Raw genomic sequence first — 26,101 nt, 5'->3', positions numbered from 1 at the left:
ACAGATAAAATGTTATAAATCCAAAACATACATTGCTATAAATAACATCTGTGGTTATTTGCTGAGATTCTCTAACATTGCAGGGTCAAGAGCTACTGTTAGCTTGTTTTATAAAAGAGTAACTAAAGCTATTTGACAGCAGACTCTGTGGCACCACATGCATTGTTTGGGCCAAAAAATGAGGTGAACTACACTGTATAGTAACTTTGGGAAAATGCTGCCTTTAATATAAACAAACAATGGACTTTCCTTTAGAAGCTATGATAAGGGAGGGGAGGGTAGCAGGATTAGTCCTACTAAATCAGCATGCCTGTAATTTGGGAAACCAAGAATAAGAGTAGTCAGTGTATCTAAATGCATATTTGTTGACAGCTATAATCAGATCATTTCACTCAAAATTAAAATCATACATTTTAGAAGTTGGTAAGGCTCTAAAAAAAATCAACAAGACACTGGGCCTGAGGACAAAAGATGATATATGACTTGCTCAAGTTCACAAACAGAACAGAAAGAAACAGTGTTCTGAGTCCCTTATGTTGCCATTCTTACACAGAAAAGCTCTTTTTTGAAAAATTAAAATTTTCTTTTTTCTTGGGAGTAGGGGAAGACTATTGCTCTGTGTTTGCACTGGCTCAGGATTCCAAATAACTTGATTTGGGGAGAAAAGAGGAGCCTCACCTAGCTCTTTGGCAGCTGACACAAAGCTTTTGGAGCCTTCATTTTGCAGAGTTGGTCAAGTGATTAATATACTTTTTTAAATAAAATAATCATAGACAATTTGAAAATCTTAAGTTTGAATCCTTTTAAAAATTACCCTTTAGAGCAAATTAAAAGAGAAAAGGAGGTTAGAAACGCAAATTCTAATGTGTAGCCCCAGAACCACACCTTGAAAGTAAGTAAAGAAACAGAACGTTCTTTTGGCCAGGTGCCCAATGGAATGTATAAAGAATTCCAGAAGACAATGAAGATGGGCAGTTCTCTTAAGACAGTATGGGACCTTGCAGAGTACTTATGAGGTGAAAACTTGTGTTGCCACTACAGCATGACTTGGCCTTCTTCACCATTCTCAAGTAAACAGTGGATTTTCTAACTACACCACTGAATGAATAGAAAGCAGAAGCCTATGAAAACCTAGGTTATTTTTCATTATCAAGGAGATCTATATCAGTTTCTAATGGACTCATGAATTATAATGGAGATAACTACATTAAAAAAGTTAAAATTCACATTCCATATAATATACCCATCTAAAGTAAGCACTTCAATGGCTTTAAATATACTCATTAAAAAGAGCTGTGCATCCATTATGACAATCAATTCTTAAATATTATCACCACTCCCAAAAAGAAACTCTTTATCCCTCAGCCATCAAACCCTTAAGCCTCTTTCCGCATCCTCCTATCCCGAGGCAACCACTAATCTACTTTCTACTTTTAAATATGTGCCTGGACATTTCATGTACATGGAATCATAGAGTATTTGTGATTGGTTTCCTTCACTGAGCATGTTTTCAAGGCATGGTAGATACTCAGCCAAGTAGTATCTTTATTACTTTTTATGGCTGAAATATTCACAGATACACACACATAGAAACACACACATACAGACAAATACCACATTTTGTTTATCCATTCATCAGTTGGTAAGCATCTGGATTCTTTTCACCTTTTGGCTATTATGAATAATAATTAGTGAACATTTGTTTACAAGTTTTTGAGTAGATATACGTTTTCATTTCTTTCAGTTATTTAACTGAGAATGGAACTGCTGGGTCATGTGGAAACTCTGTTTAAGGAACTACCAAACAATTTTCCAAAGTGGCTACACAATTTTGCATTTCCATCCATCAGAAAGCTCTTGCTGTTAAAAATCATAACAAATAATGAACAGATAATGAATACAAACTTATTTTCTACTAATAAGTAACTGAAGAAAAAACCCAAGTATTGACAAAGTATTGACAAATGTGCTTTTTTATTTACTTATATTTATTTATTTATTTATGTCTTTATGCCTTTTTTCTAGGGTCGCTTCCCACGGCATATGGAGGTTCCCAGGCTAGAGGTCTAATCGGAGCTATAGCTGCTGGCCTAAGTCAGCGCCACAGCAATGGGGGATCCAAGCTGTGTCTTCGACCTACACCACAGCTCACAGCAATGCCGGATCCTTAACCCACTGAGTGAGGCCAGGGATCGAACCTGCAACCTCATGGTTCCTAGTCAGATTCGTTAACCACTGCGCCACGACGGGAACTCCAAAATGTGCTTTTTAAAATGCTCTTTTTAAATACCATTAGCACATGAAATTCAGATGCAAAGTTAACAACACAGAAGGATAGCTTTAAATTGCTATTTTAAAAAGAACCAGTTACCATGTAGTAATATTCCCTGTATTACTCAAACCAAATGAAAATAGTATATACATGGGATACAGCTGTATGTCAAATACTCTGAAATAGGGAGAAATCTTAAACATGAATAAAAAGGGACAAATTAAATTTTCTCAAAAACTAAATTAGAATTTATCTAATCAGGTGACGGCCCACACTCTCTCAGTCATTAGAAGCAAAAAAAAAAAAAAAAGCCTTTAAGATGGAAAAAATGATGGTTATTCAACAGGGCAAAGTAAAGGCAGTATGCTGATTTTGAAAAGAAAATGAAAGCTAGCTTCTCAACCATGTGGTAAAGATAATAGTTACTGTCCAGTGGTTTGCGGTAAACAATTTGGGAACAATAACTTTGTAAACTATGCAGTAAACTCTGTATGTGGACAGCAAGAGGCTTTGCTTCTATATTCTGGGTGTATTTCCTATATAGGAAGGCAAGGCAAGTTAGTACCTATGACTACCAAGTGTGAAGCAGAGATTAAAGGAAAATCTGGCTAAGCACCGCACTAACTCCCATTGTTGCTTCCACCAAGGAGAGAGGGACCAACATTGGGAACAGCAGCAGGCAGAGAAGTGGCCCAGGGACAAGTGTGAATAGGAGCAGAAGAGAGGGTGAAGATCTTCAGAAGATATAGGTAGGTGTGTACAGAAATCTGAACTTGTAACACATTCCAGCATCAGCCACTTTGTCTTTTCTTGTCAGCAGTGGTTACAATCTTTCATAACTGCCTGTAAACTCACCATCACAATCTCTGGACAATGATGGCTCACAGTTTACATCATAAACCAGCACTCTCATAAAGAGAATTCCAGAGTTCCTGTCAAGGTGCAGCAGAAACAATCCGACTAGAAACATAAGGTTGCGTGTTCAATACCTGGCATCACTCAGTGGGTTAAGGATCTGGCACTGCAGTGAGCTGTGGTGTAGGTCGCAGATGCGGCTCAGATCCTGCGTTGCTGTGGCTATGGCATAGGCCCGCAGCTATAGCTCTGATTGGACCCCTAGCCTGGGAACCTCCATATGCCTTGGGTGCAGCCCTAAAAAGCAAAATGAACAAATAAATAAAAATTAAAAATTGTTGCAATTCTCACTTAAAATAATAAAAAAAATGAAAAAAAAAGAGATCTCCTTCTACATGCATATTAACACACAGCTGAAATAAGTTTCCTTAAAGCAGTAATTAGTCTTACTATATGCAGGACATTCTAATATCTCCTATTCTATTTCATTAAAGAAAAAAAAATGCTGAGAATGACCCAATATTTTGTGGTTTACAGTCCATAAAGGACATAGCACAAAAAAACAAGTTAATAATATAAACAGTCAAGACCAACTTTGCATATGGGCAGGCAATGACAACTATATCACAAGTGTCACTTGGACAACAGTGATTTCACGGAAGTGAGAGAGGTTCAAATTTAAATAAATGTATCTTAGGAACAATAAAATAAGGTAGTATGAACTCAATGCATACTGGCAATTATTATTATTGGTAGGGGTGAGTAAAAGTCCTGACTATACAAAATAAATTTTAAATAGTTTAAAATGAAGATTGAAATATAAAACAAATACTAGAAGGAAACATATGCCAATATTTCCATGGGAACAATGGTTTTTCTAAGTATGACAACCAAACTCGAAACTATAAAGTAAAAAAAAAAAGTAAATTCAATTATATAAAACAGAAATATATTGTTTAGCAAATATAACTGATAACAAACAGGTAGTAAAGAGTTTGAACAGTGTGACAAAGGGTATAAATTAAGAAGAAAGTGATAAATCCAAAAGACTAATGAGCAACTGGAACAGGCCAATCCAACTGCAATACAACATTCATTTCAAAATAAAATAAATGGCAAGATGTTCACTATTGCTATTCACCAAAAACACAAACTAAAACAATGACAGTATTTCTATTAGACTGGCAAACATGAAAAATAAAAGTAAAAGTAAACTGAAATGATAACTAGTGTTAGGGACAAGTAGTTAGTTCCTTGTTGCAAGTGGGAAATATGTATAAACTTTCAAGGAATGTATATCTTTTCCAGTCTTCCCACTTCAAAGAATTTATACCAAGGACATGGTCAGATAATCATACCAAGATTTATGCACAGAACCATCTCAGAAGTGCTGTTTATAAAAATAGTGAAAAAAGGAAATGTCAATATATATCAATATGACACTAGTTAAATTATAGTAACAGAATACTATACCTTAACAATTTTATGACATATTTGGACAGCCAACTATTTGGAAGGAAAATGTAGTTATAAAATAGTATTCAAAAATATGACTTTTTTAAATTAAGAACTCTTTTTACCCTATATTTTCAATAGACAACCTTTTTTCCATTAATTTATTTGAATTTGCAATTTGTAGTAAGCCTGAATTACTTTTGTAACAAAATGATGTTTTTAAAATAAAAAGATGAACAACCTGGAAGTTCCCTGGTGGCCTAGTGGTTAGGACGTGGTGCTTTCACTGCTGCGGCCTGGGTTCAAGTCCCTGGTCTGGGAATTAAGATCCCATTATAAAAGCTGCTTTGTGTCATGGACAAATAAACAAACAAATAAAACCTATTAAAGAAGCTACTAAAAAAAATAATAAAAAAATAAAAAGATAGATCAGGAAGAAACTATAATCCCCCAAAAAGATAAATAAGCCAGGCAAAGAAACTGACAACTTACAAAAAAGGAAATACAATTAATAAATAAAATGAAACATTCAACCTATTTGCATAAGCCTGAAAAAGATCAATAGTCAAGCCTAGTTATTCCAGTTAATCTTTCCTCGGGAAATGGTCCTAGAAGTCTTACCCCTCAAAGATGATCACAGATGTCACTTATAAGAGTTAACACAGTGAAACAACCTAAATATCTAATACATAGGACTGATTTTAAAAACTGTGTTATATTCAGTGATATATAAAGCATCCCTCAAATAAATAAATAAATAAAAATAAAGCATCCTTCATAATGAAAAAGGCTATAACATTAAGTGAAAAAAATAAAATTGAGAAACTTGTGATTCAAAATTATTTAGAGAGTATGATTAAAACCATATACAAAGAAAACAAAAATCTGTGTCTAGATGAAAGTCCTGAAAGGAAATTCGCCAAAGTAACTAGGGAAATCTATGTAGGGTTTGTTGTTATTGTTGTTTGTTTGTTTGTTTTGTTTTTAGAGTTTTTGCAGTTTTTAAAATTGAGATATAGACATATGACTATATATCTATATATAGACTATATATTAGTTTCAGGTATACAGAATAATGATTTGATATTTGTATATACTGCTAAATGATCACCACAATAAGTCTTATAGGTAACATCCATCGCCATACATAGTTAGAAAATTGAACCTACGAAGTTTTAGGATTTTCCTACTTGGGGAATTCCCCACAGCTTTTTTACGAGACTGAATTACTTTTACAATATGAAACAAAAAGAAAAAAATCAATGACAGAAATACCCACATAAATATAATTTTAGTAATTTGGTTTGACCACTGAAGAATATTAGCACTGACACTGAAGTCATCAACATATACATTAAGTAAATGAATTAAAGTTTTAATCTAAAATGAAAAAATCAACAGAATCAATTGAGTTAGGTTTGGTCAGTAGCATATTTTTGATAATAAACAAAAAGGTATGTGGAAAAATGAGAAAAAACACAATTTTTGAAAATATCTATAATGACAGACGTATAAAAGTTTCTCTTTTCTACTTTCCCTTTTTTAATAATAAAAATGCAACTCAAAATATTTTGCTTGGTTAATTAATCAATTCAGAAATATGAACCTGAAAATAGAGAAATGTACACATAAATGTATACAGACTACATCACAACATCATTTGTTAAAAAAAAAAATACTCTGCAATTCAGACTTAGAAAGGTAAACTTGAGAACAGTCCATTTGCTTTTAGTCAATGACAGTTTACCATTGACAATTTGGCTGAATTTATCTTATATGATATAAATATTATTTGATAACACTCTGGTAAAATGATTTGGTAAAACAGAAATAAGAAATATGGCTTACTATGGAAAACAGTATAAAATTTCCTCAAAAAAATAATAATAGAATTAACATAGGATCAAGCAATCCCACCCTGGGCATACATATGCAGACAAAAAAAAATAATTCAAAAAGATAAATGCAGCCCTATGTTCACAGCAGCACTATTCACAATAGCCAAAACATGGAAACAACCTAAACATCCATTGACAGATGAATGTATAAAGATGTGGTACATATATACAATGGAATACTACTCAGCCATAAAAAAGAACAAAATAATGCCATTTGTAGCAACATGGATGGAACTAGAGATTATCATACTAAGTGAAGTAAGTTAAAAAGAGAAAGTCAAATATCATGTGATATCACTTATATGTGGAATCTAAAATATGACACAAATGAACCAATCTACAAAAACAGAAACAGATTCATGGACATGGAGAACAGACTCGTGGTTGCCAAGAGGAAGGGGAGTGGGAGAAGGATGGACTGGGAGGTTGGAGTTAGATGTAAACTATTTTATAGAGAATGGATGAACAACAAGATTCTACTGTATCACACAGGGAACTATATTCAATATCCTATGATAAATACTAATGGAAAAGAATATGAAAAAGAATATATATATATATATATATATATATATATATATATATATAGCAGAAATTGACACAACATTGTAAATCAAGTATACTTCAAATTTTTTTTTTAAAAGGAACATTAAAAAAAAAGGTATGGCCTAAGATAAACTACAGCTTATACTTAATAATGTTTTGTGATTATTTTACACAAGATCATTGCAACAAAAAGTTGTTCAAATGGAAAAAGTGATACCTAGAGTATGTTTTATTTCATGAATGTGTCATTTAACTATTTTAAAAGAAATGGAGGAGTTCCCATTGTGGCTCAGCGATTAATGAACCGGACTAGTATACACGAGGACAGATTCGATAGCCAGGGATCTGGCGTTGCCGTGAGCTGTGGTGTGGGTCGCAGACACAGCTCATGTTGGCAGTGCTATAGCTGTGGCCAGCTACAGCTTGGATTCAACCCCTAGCCTGGGAACCTCCATATGCTGAGGGTGTGGCTCTAAAAAGACAGAAAAACAAAAAAAGAAAAAAAAGAAAAGAAATGGAACAGTCTGTCCCAAGTGAATAGTGAATAGACTGCAGAGAATTCTATCCTTCCAATGCATCGTGCAACAGGTTGGGCTCCAATCCAAACTCCACCTTGTACTAGTTCACTGATTGCCTAAATTTCCTAACTTCTCTAGGCTTAGTCTCCCTGCCTATAAAGTGTGGATAATTACTCCTAGCTCAAAATGTTACTGTATCTTATCCTTTTTTCTTTCTCTACAAAATTCAATGTAACATCTCAATATTAAAAAGACAAAAGAGTAAACTATAGTTACATATTTGAGGGCTGAACAGAGAATTTGGAGTATGACCTTCACTTCATCCACTCTTCATCCCACCCCCATCTCTGAAAAAACAAAACAAAAAAATAAATAAATATGCAGTTTCCAAGAATTGTGGCATAATTTTATTCCAGAAAATGAAATCAGTGGATAACCACCCCTTAGGAAATGAGCATAGAACAAACTCATTTACCATGAGTTAAAACATAATAATTAGAACGGAAAGAGGCAAAACTTCATTACCTTAATTATGTATTATGGGTTTTTTTTTTACTATAAAGAGTTGAAAAATGTTATCAGAAATTCCCTGAAATAAACATATCCTGATAATCATTTCTAATAGAAAAAGCATTCAGTCACTAATTTTTGTTTTATATTTTTATTTAAAGATAGGGAGGGACATATCATCTACACCTCAAAATTCAGCAAGCCTAATTTTGTGGGCAGCAATACTTCACAATGAAAAGATTAAATGCTCCTTTTCAGAGGCTTCCCTGTAGTTAAGGAGGAGCCATCTTATACAGGTCTGACCAAGGAAAGGTGAGCTGAAGTCTAGAAGAAGATGTGGTATACATATATATACACAGTGGAAAACTACTTGGCCATAAAAAAGAACAAAATAATGCCATCGGAAGCAACATGGATGGAACTAGAAATTCTCATACTAAGTGAAGTAACCCCCAAAAAGAAAAACAGTGAGTTAAGGATCTGGTGTTGCTGTGAGCTGTGGTGTAGGTTGCAGACACAACTGGGATCTGGCATTGCTACGGCTGTGGTGTAGGCCAATGGCTGCAGCTCCAATTCACCTCCTTGATTGGGAAATTCCATATGCTGTGGGTGTGGCCTTAAAAAGACAAAAATAAAAACAAAAAACAAAAAAAAAACAAGATAAAGCAAATTCAGGAATTCCTATTTCAGAGCCAATGAGCTTATACCCCTTCAATGACAGTTAGAAAAGTGACTCAATATAGTGAGAGCTAAAGCTAGTAATTATTGGCTATAAAGCTAAAGCTAGTAATTATTGGCTATAAAGCTAAAGCTAATAATTATTGGCTATAATGATTACAATAATGTTAATCAACTATGAAGACACAAGTGCATCTTAATTTTCATTCTGGAAAATAAATTCTCATTTAATTAAACATTAAGTTTATCTTCTTAAAATCAGGACAATCATTTCTTTACTGAAACAGGAACACTCAATACTCTTCACTGAAGGCAACTTTGTTCCTTTTTAACACTAAAGAACAACTAATAAAATATGTCAACCAATAATTGCAGCATCTACTGTTAGCTAAATGCTTTTTTTGTTGTTGTTGTTATTGTTGTTGTTGTTGTTGCTATTTCTTGGGCCGCTCCCTCGGCATATGGAGGTTCCCAGGCTAGGGGTTGAATCGGAGCTGTAGCCACCGGCCTACGCCAGAGCCACAGCAACTCGGGATCCGAGCCACGTCTGCAACCTACACCACAGCTCAGGGCAACGCTGGATCGTTAACCCACTGAGCAAGGGCAGGGACCGAACCCGCAACCTCGTGGTTCCTAGTCGGATTCGTTAACCACTGCGCCACGACGGGAACTCCCCAGCTAAATGCTTTTGTGACTCCTATCAAAAAAGTAAGCAATGGATATTTACAGTGAATTTATAATCTACAAGGCACTGGACCAGATATTTTAAAATTATTTTTGCCAAAAGATACAGCATATGTTTATTTCCTTGAAGTCACTTAAGATTCCTTTGGAGGCAGAATTTCAAAAAAGTACTAAAAATCAGGAAGCGGCTGCTGCTGTTATCAGTCATCAACAAAATCATCACCATTACTAAAATTTTATATAGTACTTACATTACAAACTAGCATTTACTAAACTTTATGTGCTACCTTTGCAATGTTTTCCTTCAAACTTCAGAATGTTTCTTTCAGTAAAATAAATGAAATAACTTAAAAAACTCTTTGTTGAAGGGACAATATTTGAAAAACAAGCAAAATTCAAAATTAAAGTTTCTAAATAAATTACATTCAGGAAACAGGTAGGCTAAAATATCTGCAATTGCAATTAGGAAAAAATATTGAGATTGAGATTTTTAAAGTTTATGTTTACCTGTTATATTACTAGTAAATAAAAAATAAATGTAATGTAAAGACTGAAACAAAACAGTGAGTAAAATAGAAGTTTTGAGGTAAGGTTAACTCAGATAAAAATGCTAAGTCTCAAAATATGTACATTCACAGCAATATATCTTGGAAGCCAAATCATTTCAAATCGTATTCTACACTAAGAGAAGTATAGCTCTTTCCATTATATATCATAACAAATATTGATAACCCCATTTTCAAAAAAGTACTGTATATAAAAGAAAATGCTTTCAAGGAAAATACAACAAGGAAAGAATCATTTGCTTGATAAATTCAAAAATGAAAAACAGGCAATAGTATAAAATCCACATGAACATTATACTATGCTCAATCAGTACTAATTAAGGATCTAATTATACCTATTTAATAGCTAATTTGCATTTTTAAAAGGAACACAAAGTGTTCTATTTTAGGTCCAAAATTAAGGTTCTGAATTAAAACTTTAAAAGAAATCCAGCTATAGTATATTTATAGAAAAATTAAAACAAGCTGAAAGCAAAGCATCTTATTTTCAAGTATGACTATGCTGAGCCTGAATTTACCAAATAAAAGAAGGGATACATATAAACGGAGAAATTTATGTGTCATTTATGGGCTTATAAAGTATTTTCAATTATCATAATGCTTTTTTTTGTCTGTTTTTCAACATGGGGGCTCTAAAACACTCCTTTCTGAACAATTCTCTTGGTTAAATTAGCCTAGGCTTAGACTTGGGTAACTGAGCTTTACAGCACATACTGCCTGATGTAGGATTTCGAACCCAGGCCTCTTGCCCTCCACGCCCATATTCTTCCTGGTACTTGTTTTGTTCAACTTCCTGCACATTCTAAAACCGGTTATCTCCTTCCTACCTTTTTTATCCTCTAAAATTTTATAAAGCACTTGTAGGGGAATTGTAGAAAAAGAACAGGGACACAGAAGGAGAACCAAGACAATGAAGGTATATGACAATTTCAGAAAAGGGAAAACCAACAGTGTTGAATACTCCAGAGACCTTGGGCAGATCTGACTGAGCAGGGGACCAGACCGTCACTGATGAATTGAAAAGGTGCTTTCAATTAGAACAATGGCGAGGGCAGAGTCAGATGAGCTGAACTGAGGAAGAAGTGGAAATTTAGAAAATAAGGGCAATTTGGGGGACAGGGAGGTAAAGAATAATAATTTGAAGGGTAAAATATTTCAGATTTTATCAATTGTCTAGAAAAGATGACACAGAAAATTTAAGGTAGAGAGTAGGAAAGCCAGAGAGGATTGAGTTGAATAACAAAATTTCAGATATTCAATTATTTTTTTACTTCAAAAAACCAGCAATTTCATATAGATTAAACAAATGTATGAACTTGATTTTAGTAAAGAAGGAGATAAGGTGCTCTGCTAAGGAGGTGGAAGAGAGGAACAAGAAATGTGAAAGTGAAAAAGGTAAAGTAATAAGAAATCTACTAGAGATAAATGAAAGAATTTTCAGAACTCTGGTTGAAGTTGTATAATATGAACCCATATTGAATACATCTGGCAAGGTTATGTTACTTCTCCAAAAGGATACCATCTGCTATTTTTCCATTTGCATTTCACTTTTAGAAACAAAGCTATTCAGCTCTAACAGGATGCTAAACCTGAACACTGCAAGATTTCTTTGGGGGAAAAAAAAAATCACTTTCACTTACTGTGGCACAAACACAAGTCTGTACTGATGGTGTTGCCTTTGTTTTTTGTTTTGCTTTGTTTTGTTTTGGGCTGATAAAGGCAAGGGATTTAGCAACTTAGAGCCCAATATGAAGTTAATTCTAGGTCTACTATTACTCTACAGCCTGATTTCCCACAAACTCAATTTCATACAGCCAAAAAGCAAATTTAGAACTGAGCTCCATGTCCTGTCCTATGAGCAGCAACAACCTCCCTTTTGCTGTGACCTCCATTTTTCTGGTCACCTGGGTTGGAAACCTCAAGCACCAGTCACCAAAGTCATTTCTTCAGTCTCTCCTAGCTTTCCTTTCCCATCTCTTCTCACACTAGTCTAGCCCTGAGTCAGCCCCTGCCTGGATTCCTATGACAGTCTTGGAACTGGCCCTGCCTGTCCATCCCAACTCACATGGCACTACCAGCGTCAACATCTCAAAACACTAATCCCCAAGTATGACTCCTTTCTGACTACTTTCTATCTCCACCGTCACAACTTTTCAGCTAGAAATTCAGAGTTTTCTATAAGGATTCTTGCCTGCGTAGCAAAGCAAATATTTCATTACTACTTAAAATTTCAGCCAAGCCAAGGTCTCTTGACCCATGGTGGTTTTAGCATACATACACATATTCTATACACACCTCCCTCTGACAGGTGGGGACTAACTCTTCTCCTGCTGGATGTGGACTGAGTTTAGTGACTTGCTTCTAATGAACAGAATATGGTGGAAGTGACAATGTGTAACTAGGTCACAGAACATCACAACTACCTGAAGCTCTCCCTTATTTATTTACTTATTTTTGGCTGTGCCTGAGGCCAGGAATCAAATCCAAGCCACAACAATGGTAATGCCAAATCCTTAACTTCCAGGCTGCCAGGGAACTCCCAAACACTTTCTTTGATTATTCACTCAGGGGGAAGCTAACTGTTATGTCACGAGGACACTCAAGCAGCCCACCAGAGGGGTCTGTGTAATGAGGCCTGAGGCCTCCTCCCCATGGCCAGCACTAACTTGCCAGGCATGTGGGGGAGCCACCTGTAAGCAAATGCTCCAATCCCAATCAAGCCTTCAAATGACTGAAGCCTGACCTCTATCTGAACCGAAGCTCATAAGAAATCTTGAGCCAGAATTGTCCAGTGAAGACACTCAAGGATTCCTGACCCAGAGCAATGTGTGAGATAATAAATGTTTATTGTTTTAATCTGCTAAGTTTTGAAGTAATATGTTACACAGATGGAGACAACTAATACAATCTCACCAAGCTCATTCTCAATTCTGTCATTGCTCATGCCTCCCCCCACCAACCACTGTCCTCTCATTATCTACCTCCTCCCAATGCCCCATCCCTAGCCTTCAGAATCTAGCCAGTTTGATCTCTTTGAGGAGCCCCCTTTTTTGTTCATAAAACCATTTGGGCTTTCACTTCTCCACTTCTCTTCCGAACACTTCTATGCTTGAGCACATCATTCATCTAGGCATTTATTCATATGTTCCTCTATGCATCATTCATTTAGGCATCTATTCATATGTCCCTCTATGCATCCTTCCTCCTAAAGATGTCATATAGTTCTTCTAAACTGCATTCAAGCACACTGTAATTAAGAAACTCAATAAATATTTTCTGAGAAAACTAGCAAGTCACACATAAACATGCACCCTGGAAGTGTCTTTGATGAGTATGTATATAGTAATGGTTAACAATATGGACTTAGAGCTAACATTCTCTCAGTTCTGCTTCCTTACTAGCCACTGTCCTTGGGTAACTTACATGTTAAAATCTCTATAAGCCTTTGTTTCTTCAGTCCTTTTTAATGAAGATTCTAATAGTACCTACCTTAGGTTAATGAAAAGATTTTTAAAAAACACATGCAAATCTCTTAGCAAAATTCCTAGCACAGAGTACTCAACAAATGGAAGCTATCAGTGTTCTTATTTTGAACCACAAGCACATGTTGAAATTCTAGGTCCCTGAAAGTCTCTAGATGTTATCAAGTGGCAATCTAAATTAATATGAGGAATTCCCATCGTGGCTCAGTGGTTAACAAATCTGACTAGGATCCATGAGGATGCAGGTTCGGTTCCTGACCTTCCTCAGTAGGTTAAAGATCCGGCATCCCCGTGAGCTGTGGTGTAGGTTGAAGATGTGTCTCGGATTCTGTATTGCTGTAGCTGTGGCGTAGGCTGGCAGGTAAAGCTCTGATTAGACCCCTAGCCTGGGAATTGCCATATGCTGTGCGTACGGTCCTAAAAAAAAAAAGCTAAATTAATATGAAATCCTACAAACTGAAATGGAACTCACACGCTCTATTAGGATAACTTTTAATTTTTCTAAAATCTACTTTCAAGTCAATAGAACTACAGCCTGAACCAATTGTAGGAGTACAGCCTTGACTTTTTCTCCTCATTGTCCTATTAAGATATTAACTTCAAAGCTTTCGCGGGAACACTTAACTGCTTGCATTCCTTAACAAGCAACCACCAGAGTACTTTCCAGATTCACTTTTAACCATTACAGTCCTGGGAAGGCATATAAGGCAAACTTAGTAGACATAATTTATACAATCTCTGGGATAATATAGTTGTATGTATGTGAATATGCCATATAAAGCAAATCAATTTTGTATATCGATCAAAATAGAATCCAATAGAAAAAAAATCAATCCATATATCGAAGGGGAGAAAACCTTTAATGCTATTCATTAAAAAATTTTTTTTACTGAGTTATAACTGACATATGACATTATATTAGTTTCAGGGATACAACATAATGATTTAATATTTATCATATTGTGAAATGATTATCTTATGTCTAGTTAATGTAAATCACCATATATAGGTACAAAAGAAATTTTTTTCTTGTAATGAGAACTTTTAAGATCTATTCTCTTAGCAGCTTTCAAATATGCAACCCAGTATTATTAACTCTAGTCACAATGTTGTACATGATATCTCCATGACTTATTTATTTTATAACTGGAAATCTGTACCTTTTAACCACTTCTGCCCCCGCCCCACCCCCTGCCCAACCTCACCTCTGGCAACCACCAATCTGTTCACTGTTTCTATAAGCTCTTTTTTAAGTCTAATTCTATTCAAAGTCTGAATTACATGAGTTTTATGAACTTATGAACTCAGATCATTTATGGGACATTTTGTAATTTATATATAATCTTAAGGTTTCTTATTAAAAGTTAAATACAGCAGATGCTCTTTTTCTTTCTTTTTTTTTTTTTGCTTTTTAGGGCTAGGGGTCGAATCGGAGCTGCAGCTGCCAGCCTACGCCACAGCCACAGCAACACCAGATCCGAGCCGCCTCTGCGACCTGCACTGCAGCTCACAGCAATGCCAGATCCTTAACCCACTGAGCAATGCCAGGGATGGAACCCACATCCTCATAGATAATAATCGGATTCATTACCACTGAGCCACAATGGGAACTCCTAGCAGATGCTCTTTTATCCTAAAAAAATAATCAGAGATTTCTTAAGAATTGCTTATAGAATGATTTTCAATCATCAACCTATTTAAAAACATGCATACTTTTTAATTGTGAACCATATCCTCTGAAATAAAAAGAACTACTTAATTGAAATTCTTATTTTCTAATACACCCTGAAAACTTTAGTTTTTGAAACATTCAGTATCCATCCCACTCTCTATGTGACCCTACATATCACACAACCTGAAATAGAAACAAAGACTGGGAAATTAGCTTGTTTATTCCACCTTAGTGTCAAACAAAAGTACAAATAATATTCAGAGCACGTGCTAGTTACCTTAGAAGTGCCAATCATGCTTGTTTTGAAACTTCGATTTTCAGAGCTGTCAATCACATGTGTTGTGAGAGAGATGCAAGTGTAGAAATAATGCTTTAAGAGACACAATCTTCATGAAACATTAATAAATCAATGGGCTTTACTTGCAACACTGAAATTTAGGAATAAGGCTCTTTAACCAAAAAGATAAGCATGGTTTACCCACAGGTATTTTATATTTCAGTAAAAAGAAGAATGTTCCTTAACTGATACCAATCAGAAGTACTGGACCATGAATGGAAATGTGAGAATCAAACCAATCTAAATCTGAGCATTTTAATTTTTAAAGCAGGCAAAGATATCCATATAATACATTCCCCTTCTCGACCTCCCTAATAAAATCCAACTTATTATCTACCTAGTCATTCATGTTGAAATCAAGCATCATCAGAAAATTTTCCCTCTGCCTTACAACCCACAATTACTCAGCCACCAAGACCTGTTTCTTCTATCTCCTAAGTTACTAATGAAAGTCACCTTTCCTGACTCTTAGACTTAATTCACATTCTTATAATATCTTTTCAGGAGCTTCTTTACTGCCTCCTTAACTCCAGCTTCATTCTTCTTTCTTTTTTTTTTTTGTCTTTTATCTTTTGTCCTTTTTAGGGCCGCACCTCGGCACAAGGAGGTTCCCAGGCTAGGGGTCAAATCGGAGCTACAGCAGTCGGCCTACACCACAGCCACAGCAACACCAGATCTGAGCTGCATCTGCAACCTCATGGCAATGCCGGATCCTTAACTCAACTGAGCGAGGCCAGGGATCAAACCCGCAACCTCATGGTTCCTAGTCGGATTTGTTTCCGCTGTGCCACGATGAGAACTCTCTGTTCTTCTAACATATATTCCACACCACTGCCAAAATGATCTCACTGAAACATAAGTATGGTTCATGCTACCTGTTACACTATTTCAATGTATCTTTACCACTTTCAGAATAAAGCCCTAATTTTTTAGAATGGTATAAAAATCCCTAGAAGATCTGGCTCCTGCCCATCTTCCTACTCTCCCCTCACTCCTCCTAAACTTAAGCCAACAAAGCCACTTGAATTCCCGAGCTCTCTCTCAATTGAAAACTTTTGCAAGGACATCTCTCTCCCATTTTCTGCACTTTGTATCTCCTACCAATCGGGAAAACATCTCTGACACAAGCTGCCTCCATCATCGATCGATCCTCTCTTCTCCATTCCCGTAGAACACACTAACAGAACGCATAGGGTATTGATTTACTTCTCCATCCCCCCCCGACTGAATCATTAACTCCCTGAAAGCAGGGACTATCTTTCATCTCTTGCATAAAGCACAGAGGTGGCATATAATAGCTGCTCATTAAATGTTGGCAGACTCAGTGAAAAATTGTACCATGGCCCAGTTTATTTAAAAATAAAATTAGGGAGTTCTGTCGTGGCCCGGCAGTAATAAACCCAACTAGTATCCACGAGGATGTGGGTTTGATCCTTGGCCTCGCTCAGTGGATTAAGGAACTGGCATTGTTGTGAGCTGTGGTGTAGTTCACAGACGCAGCTCAGATCCGGCATTGCTGTGCCTGTGGCGTAGACTGGCAGCTGCAACTCAAATTGGACCTTTAGCCTGGGAACTACATATGCCACAGATACAGCCCTAAAAAGATTAAAAATAAATAAATACAAATTTTAAAAAGCAATAAATAAATAAATAAATAAAACACATACAAAAAAAAATACAATCAGTAGCTTAATTCTCGAGACTGATAAAATGTATTACAGGTATATTCCAAGCCAATCAAACTAATCAATGCCATAAAGCAATACTTTAGCTTAACAATGTTCTTAAGGAATTTACTTGTTTAACTACAAATCCACTCTAAGAATTGACACCATCTCAAATAGTATTTGAGATCCAATGATCCCATCTTATTTTCACTACCGTTCCTACTGGAGGTGTTAAAGTCTCAACCATGACAACTGTTCATGTCTAAGACACTCAGCACCCTGATTAGTTCAACAAACATGTTTCTGATATGTGACAATCCCTTATCAGGGCATCAGTGAACAGGCAGTCAACACAGACAAGAACCCAACCTGGTTACACTTCACTTATCAGGAACTTAGTTATTTGGTGACATCAAGTCTCCACAGAACCCAATGAGAGTTAAGCAGAAGAGTTTAGTAGCTGTCAAAATACATGTTAAAGTTCATGTACTAAAAGACATACACTTTACTTACAGAAGAGGATGTGAGATTCTTACTTAAACTCTAGCTGTTCCTATTTTAAGCACAACAAATTTAGTGACCACCTTCCCAGGCATCAGAATATTTGAAGAAAATTAGGAAGTCTAGGAAAGTTAAAAATGCAGACAAAGATATAACAGCAGAAAAAGGAAGATGACATCCAAAGGTGAAACACAAAAACTACAGAAATGCAGGGTTATGTGGCTGAGAAACAATCATTCTACATATGAGTTATGATACAATACAGGAGTTAATGTTTCTAATTATGACCTTGGGTCATCAAAAACAGAGACAAAAACAGGTCAAACTACTTTAGGTGTAACAAGGTTCAAAGAAAGTAACTGTCATACTTTACAAAAAGAATCAATTAGAAATTAAGTACTACATTCATAGAGTCAACTTTATACTATTTGCCAAGCACACGTTTTTGAAATGTATCATTCCTAAATAACATGGGCCTGCTGACTCTAAGCTTCCAATCATTGTCAGACATTAACTAGTTCCTATGGCTCCAGGTCTCACCACAATTATGATTCACATCCATTCTGAAACAAAGCCTGCACCCACTGGTCATTAGCTTATTGAGGATAATATCCAAACACACTGGACACCATAACTCGGGATATTAGAACAGGCTACCTAGCAGTCTTTGACAGATCTCACAGAATTTCACCACCACACTGCTATCAGGGTTTTTGGCATAAACCTGGCTCTGTGTGAGACTATTTTAGGAGGTATCTATGACACTTTAGTAACCATATGTTGTAGGATTTAGAGAAGAGCACAGCAGAATGAAAAGAACACTCATGGGTGATGGATACACACAGCCCTAGGTTTGAACCCCTGCCTTGTCAATTACAGTTGTGTGACTGCAGTAAGTTATTTTATTTATGCTCATAAGACTCATTTTCTTCATTTGGAAAATGGGGTGAACTTCTACCTTCTATGCTTCTTGTGAGGAATAAACCAGACATAAAGTGCCAACATAGGTTTTCAAAAAACTAGCTAGTAGGATTATCAGGTACAGAAGGGAAATGACCTTAATCCACACTAGGACAAATTTTGTAAAATTGTGCTGTATTAATAACACACATACAAAAATGCTTTACTTTTAAGTCACAGTAAAAGCCCTCTGACTCACAGGTTGGTTTATGGAAAAGTAGGTCAAAGCAAGGACTCATGAAAAAAGTATACATCTAATATATGGCACAAATGAACCTTTGCACAGAAAAGAAACTCATGGACTTGGAGAACAGGTTTGTGGTTGCCGAGGGAAAGGAATGGACTAACAGATGCAAACAATTGCATTTGGAGTGGATAAGCAATGAGATCCTCTGCATAGCACAGGGAACTGCATCTAGTTACTTGTGATGGAATATGATGGAGGATAATGTAACAAAAAAAATATACATATATATATGTATGTATATATGACTGGGTCACTTTGCTGTATGGTGGAAATTGACAGAACACTGTAAATCAACTATAATGGAAAAAATAAAAATCACAAAAAAGTATACACATACATTGTAAAGATATTAACTTAGCAATTAATGCAAATATTCTGATACAGGGCCAGGCCTTCTAGCTGAGTAGAAGTCCACTCATTGGAGGTCTTCACTGACCTCCTTCAATAAATAATATCTACACTGCAATGTCTGGGCTTGCCAGAGTCAGTCACTTTAAAGTACCACAGGGACAGAAAGACACTTGGAAAGCTAATCCTTCTACATTTTTATATTTCCCCCTCATCTTTATGGTTTACTTGCTCAAACTAACTCAATAGCGATTTCGTTAAAAAACAAAACAAAACAAAACCTCTCCTTTATGGAGCTGTTCCAAAACATTAAAATTAGCTTTCTTGAGAACAAAAATCCTTTCCATACTCATATTTATTACTTAATGCCCTCCCAAATAATGTATAGAGATAAAGAGCAATAGTTGTTCTCGCCATAGACAGAGGATATGTATGTAGCTAGGTAGGGAGAGAAAAGAAGTAATCAAACTATTCAGGTTAAATCTTGGCTGACATGCTTGCACACTGTTAGAAATAACATTACTGGTCTATAGAACCAGACAGGAATAGAGCTTAAGCCCTGACTCCTGCTTAATACTTTTTTTTAAAAAGAAGCATTCTGGTGGCACCTTAGACTTTCAGCAATAGAAGTAGATGTCAAAGGCCTTCTCTGACTATTGTTATCTTCTACTCACTGACATTCTGTCACCATATTACCCCCTTTTACTCATGTAGTTACCAATTTTAAAAACTGATCTGTGCACTAGTTTACCATCTATCCTTCCTTCCCCCAATAGACTAAGTGCCCTCAACTTCATGAGAGCAGAGAGCTAGTCTGTCTTGTTTACCAGCCTTTATAACAGTGCCTGCCAAATTGAAAAGGTACAGTAAGTATTTGTTGTATGAATGAATAAACAAACAAATAAATCAACTCCTGCACCATTATGGCTCCTCCCTCTTCATGATCATCAATCATGAATGCACTGATTTTGTGATTGCTTTGGAAGCTTAAGTAAGAATTCCTAGTGAGAGTGATATATCCTGGGCAGGAAAATGGAAGCAGTAGTTGAAAGATAACTATTGCAGGTAACTACAGAACAAAGAGATACAGGCATTTGATTCTTCTGAGTATACAAAAGGAAGATTAATATCTAACTGCCCCTAGACTAGAGAATTTATTTGCAAAATTACTGTGAGCCACTCCTCTCCCCCAAAACACTTCTGTTAAACAGACTGTGTCGCTTGGGAAGAGTGCGTGTGGATATGGGGGTTTCAGTCACATAGTAATTTCCGCTATTAGAATGTGTGCTTATGTGGTATGTGCACAGTTTTCAATGAAAAATTAATAAATGCTGCAAAAGATTCCAGTATTTAACCATTTAAAGCTATACTACACATAAAATAAATTCAAATCATATTACAGCACTGACTAGAGAACTATCTAGTAGCAAACACTGATATTTAAAATTCTGTGATTTGGTTAGTAAGACATGAGAATCAGGGAGTTCCCGTCGTGGCTCAGTGGTTAACGAATCCGACTAGGAACCATGAGGTTGCGGGTTCGATCCCTGACCTTGCTCCGTGGGTTAAGGATGTTAATGATCTGGCATTGCCATGAGCTGTGGTGTAGGTTGCAGACTTGGCTCGGATGCTGCGTTGCTGTGGCTCTGGCCTAGACCAGCGGCTACAGCTCCGATTCGACCCCTAGCCTGGGAACCTCCATATGCAGTGAGAGTGGCCCAAGAAATGGCAAAAAGGCAAAAAAAAAAAAAAAAGACATGAGAATCAAATCAGAAATTCTAGCTATCTAAGGCATTCAGAAACATTATGTTCAAGAACATAACATAAAATGGGGGGAGAAAGTGTAGACAAAAGAATATCCACAAAGAAATAAACATCCATGAAAGAAATACCACAAACAAAATTCCATCCACAATATAAAGAAACACGTATATCACTGGCGTTTGCAATTTAAAATAAGTTTGACTGAGCAGGGGAAATATCCATAATTCAGGAGAGTTATCAGTAAAATACATCTTTTCATAAGGTCAATACCTGATGTGCTGCTTCATGGTAGGTCAACTTGTAAGAATAAGGATGTGGCCAGTGTAATTGGGTAGCATCCATGGAAGCATGATATAAAGCTTATCAATTGTAGGGAGGAGAGGAGACGATTTCTCTACATAAAATAAAGCAATACTTCATTTTCAAGTTATTGATATATTTTCTATTAAGGAAAAATGACCTACTACAGATCCTGCTGACAGTACCTAAGAATTTAGGACTCTACTCTTGAAGGATAATTTTAGGACCTCATATCTTTACACTTGCCTGGTACATAAACCCTTCTCAACAAGAAATCTTTTTTTTTTTTTCAGGGCCGCACCTGCGGTATATGCAAGTTCCCAGGTTAGGGGTCAAATTGGAGCTGCAGCTACACCACAGCCACAGCAACTCAGGATCCGAGCCATGTCTGTGACCTACATCACAGCTCACGGCAATGCCGGATCCTAACCCAATGAGCGAGGCCAGGGATCAAACCTACACCCTCATGGATCATAGGCGGGTTCACTGCCACTAAGCCACAATGGGAAACTCCTCAACAGGAATTCTTGAGGGATGTCATCATTGGGTCATAAGAACCCTAAATCATTAGGATTTAAAGCATAAAAATAGGAGCATCTGTTTACTATATACTGATCACTATCTTAAATCTTCACATATGTTATCCAATTTAACCCCTTCAATACCACATTACACAATGTACAGATTACACTATTAAAAATCTGGATGGACAAACATGTCCTACTTAGATTTTTTGGGGGGGGTCTTACTATTTTTCACTAAGCTTGTATGTTATTTAATATACCAGAGAAAGTCAGGACCAAGCCATTACCTCTCATGTAGTATAGCACAGAACCCATTTTTTTTCTTCCAGGTATCACCAGGTTTACACCACTCACCTTGCTAAAACACCATTTAGCTTCTGAATATCTGAAGTAGAAGACTGCAGGAGCTAGACTGCACCAGCTTATGAGAGCTGATGGTGCACACACACCCAACTTCGTGTCCAACAACCTCACACGGGTAACTTAACATTGGCCACGATGGGAATATTTCACACCATGGAAATTGGCAAATCATGGCCTTTTACTTATTGGAGAGCTAGCTGTGAAACATCTACTCACACACACATATCAGAGGAAAGTCTGTCAGGTCCCATTCAGAATCAGGTAGAAGGAGCTCCTATTTCCTAACTCAGTGAACCCAGGAATCAAACAGACCTTAAGCTATCCTGAGCACTCAGGAGAAAGGCAGCCATCCTTGTAACTGCTTCCTCAGAGCTACAGCAGACTCCTTCCCTAGTCATCTCCCAGTCTGACTTACTCTTAAACATCACAGACTTCTTAATCACTGTAATCCATCCTATCTAAGACGCCACTGATTAGTAAAGTCACCACAACTCATGTATTACTAAGAAATTTTAAATTGCCAATTATATTGCATCAACTGCAAGATATACTCTGGCATCAAAAACATTAAAATCTTAAAAAAATGTGTACATTAAAAATTGATGAAAAAAATCCATTTCTAGCTTGTTTGCTATTGTTTCCCAATATCAGAATTTTAGTTCCATTATCTCTTTTCACTCTTTCTCTACTACGCCCAGATCTCCCACTTTAGTGGTTTCCACAGGGTATACTGATAGTCACAAATCTCTTTATCTACACAGACTACAAGCAGAATGAATTCTGTCCATATAATAGGAAAACTTGTAATCCTGAAAGCAGATGCAAAGTAGTAAGTAAAGAAAACGATACAGCATCAGAATTTGGTATAGTAAGAGAAAGGAACATGAAGAAACAAAAAGCAGAGGCTTCCCTGAGACGCAGAGACTGTGGAACAGAAGAGGCAAAAAAATTACATGTAAACCGGCCTGCGCAGCATGTACTACTTACTACAAAGCTGGTTTTAATTTTATGGTGTTATCAGGATGAACATTCACATCTTCCCCAAAACTGCTCTCACTCATTGCTTTGAGAAAACATGAATCTGGCTAACCTAACATGAGACGGCATGAACATGGCCTAACTTGATTAACAAGCAATTTCTGTCTTTTCAAAAATCACCAGTTAAAGTCCAATAACACTTCTGAGGTATCTCAACTTTTATGCACACTCTTAAAAAGCAGTTGGAAATGATTCTACTTACTCTCCGTCCACTTCTGGTCTTTTACACACACAGTGAAACTTGCCGCCAAAATCTATATAAAGATCATCCTCCACAATATGAAAGATTTGTCCAATGACTAGTTTATTCTTGGCAGGTCCCATCTGTGTAAGAGGGGAATGTCTCAGCATAGATGCGAAGGACTCCATATTTTTCGGAGAGCCCTAAATATAAAAAGAGATATGTACATGCATATGATTCAATACAAAGATATGATATGTCCAGTAATAGCTTACAGGGGAAATTTTTTAAAGTCAATTTTCTGAATATTTACATTTTATAGCAATAATAAAAATACTGAAATGGATTTTTGCTTTAAAAAGTCAGGTACACTCTTCAACGTCCTCTTCCTTTCTTGAAGAGGAGCCAGGGAAAAGCAGGCATCTGCGCTCGGTGGGGAATGGGGCAGATGTGGTGGTCCACGGTGGAATCTGGAATGTGAGCAGGGTGAGGAGTGTCCTTGGACAAAGCCTCAGACATGGGGCAAGTAGGGAGTGGGGAGGTGAGCATGCAAGGACGGCATCCAAGAAGGGAACTGGCTTCATTCCTAGCACTGACCATCTGCAAAAACAAAAATGCCTTTTCATTCAGGTTTAACGAAAGTGATGATACTTTTAATACAAGTTTAAATAAACATTAAGATAAAAATTAAGTGTCCTTTAATTAGTAGTCTGAACACAAGTTTGTGTTATGTGATATTTTTAAAACGCCTTGGCTTTATTATAATTTTCTTCTTTTTCCTAAAGTAAAATTTCAAAAGAAAGACATCTTTAATTGTTTTGTGCTACCCGCTTTTTAGGAGGTATTTTATATACTGCTACTTAAGGGAGAATTAGTAAGAGTCTGATAATACACTTACTTTAGAAGTGTAAACCTTTAACACATTTGTAACAATTTTTATGCATGGGGTACTCCAAGAATTATAAAATGAAATATGCAGCCGGGTGGAGGCTTGATAAGCAGAATATGTGCCAAACTAAAAACATAGCCACTACTCAGTTCCAGCTACAGTTGTAATTCAAGTCCAGTGTTGCTACTTCTTTTGACTTTACAAGAGATGTCAGAAATCCACACATTAATGTAAAATTTCCAATTTTTAAATTTTTATACATTGAAAAAAGTCTTTTATTTTATAAATAAAAACACATTTTGACACATGAACCAAAAGTTTATGACCTTGCCTCATGAAAATGAAAGTCAAAACATCTGATGGATGCCAAGTCCCTTAGATGGTGGAAGGAGGGTATGGTGATGAATTTGTTTCAGTGGGTTGAAACTCAATGAAAGGAATCAGCACATAAGGGATGATCTATAAACCAAAGATAACTCAGTAGAACTATATGCCAAATAAGCTGAAAAGGTAGTCAGGAATATTACACTTTGAGTCATAATACTAGTCTGATGATACTACACAGTATAATATTTAATTCCTTAAATAAGTACCTTGAAAAGTTCTTTTTTTGCAGAGAGCCAAGGATGAAACAGGCTCAACACAAACCCAGCTACAAATTATCCTCTTAATGTAAAGAAAGTTACACTGAGCATGCTATCAGTGACAAGTACAGCTACTCTGACTCTCTGGTAGGAGCCACTACGCAATCCAGAGCACGAAGGAAGATTTTACTGCTCCAAGCAAGAGCAGACTCTCAGCCTGCAACCTGGGAAGGTCTTTCTCAGTTTCCCTATATGCTGCTTTCCCATTGTCCCTCTTTCATGGTTGACATCTACTCTTCTTTCTTCTTCATCTGTTTCTTTGGCGGGGGGCGGGGGGGGCTTGTAATTGAAACCATGGTGCACTAAAACAGCATTAGATGAGAGGAAGATACAATAGTAGATCTAATAGTTGAGTATTTATTGAAGATTAATTCAGCCATCACTAGTGCCTCTTTCATAATGATCTCCTTTATAACTGTGCAAAGCTGTGTGGGTTAAGATTGGTATTAGAGTAAATGGTATTTCCCCCTACGTTTTAGGAAATAGACTTCTCGACTATTTAATGAGATCTCTTGAGAATTTTAGTAAATCTGTTGTGAAATAATTTACTACATTATAAACTTTATAAAACGATGAATAATTATTTTAAAGGAGATTTTAAAATCAAGTAAGTAAAATGTTACTGCTTTGGGTTCCATTATTTTTGCCTTCACTTTGTTAACATTTTACATTGGAAGTCAATGTGTTTTCAGTGAGTGAAATAATTTTACCACAAGCATAAGATCCCTTGATCAATACTTGAATTTTCTTTTAATTTGTACACTCACTATATTTTTTGGAAAATATAACATGTAATTAGACAAAGCCCTTCTTCAGAAATCATGGTCTAGAATCATCTCTGAATTCCTCATTTACTTCAAATGACTTCTAAAAATAATACATGTAGCACAATCTATGATAACAACCAATACTTTTAGCTCCTCTCACACTGATGCAGACTACTGAGATTACAGACACACTGTCACCTTCTGGGTATATCACAGACCTCAGTGTCTGACCCCAGCTATGGAAAATATTGTTAACAAAGCTCATTCATAAGAGTTTTCAGTCAAAGCAGGTGCCTTACGGTTGATATAGAATTGGTAATAGAGCTCATATTTCCCACGTATTCCTGTTATAGAGCTCAGATTTGGTCATAGGGCTCAGATTTCCTAAGTACATTCTTGTACTGGTTTTGTTTTTGCCTCTTTGAAGCCTGAAAG

General features: G+C 36.3%; 1 protein-coding gene across 2 annotated transcripts in view; it reads right to left on the bottom strand.

Annotated features, from left to right (window-relative positions):
• Nucleotides 1–26,101, bottom strand: part of MRPS28 (mitochondrial ribosomal protein S28) — a 96,926-nt gene that overhangs the window by 59,540 nt on the left and 11,285 nt on the right. For both annotated transcript variants that reach the window (XM_047783695.1, XM_047783694.1), the window contains exon 2: nucleotides 23,388–23,569. In XM_047783695.1, coding sequence (XP_047639651.1) covers nucleotides 23,388–23,569 — 182 coding nt within the window. The remainder of the gene's footprint in view (nucleotides 1–23,387; nucleotides 23,570–26,101) is intronic.

This window comes from Phacochoerus africanus, chromosome 6, assembly GCF_016906955.1.
Source record: "Phacochoerus africanus isolate WHEZ1 chromosome 6, ROS_Pafr_v1, whole genome shotgun sequence".
Taxonomy (NCBI): domain Eukaryota; kingdom Metazoa; phylum Chordata; class Mammalia; order Artiodactyla; family Suidae; genus Phacochoerus; species Phacochoerus africanus.
Note: the sequence above shows the minus strand (reverse complement) of the source record. Positions and strands in the feature narration are given on the sequence as shown.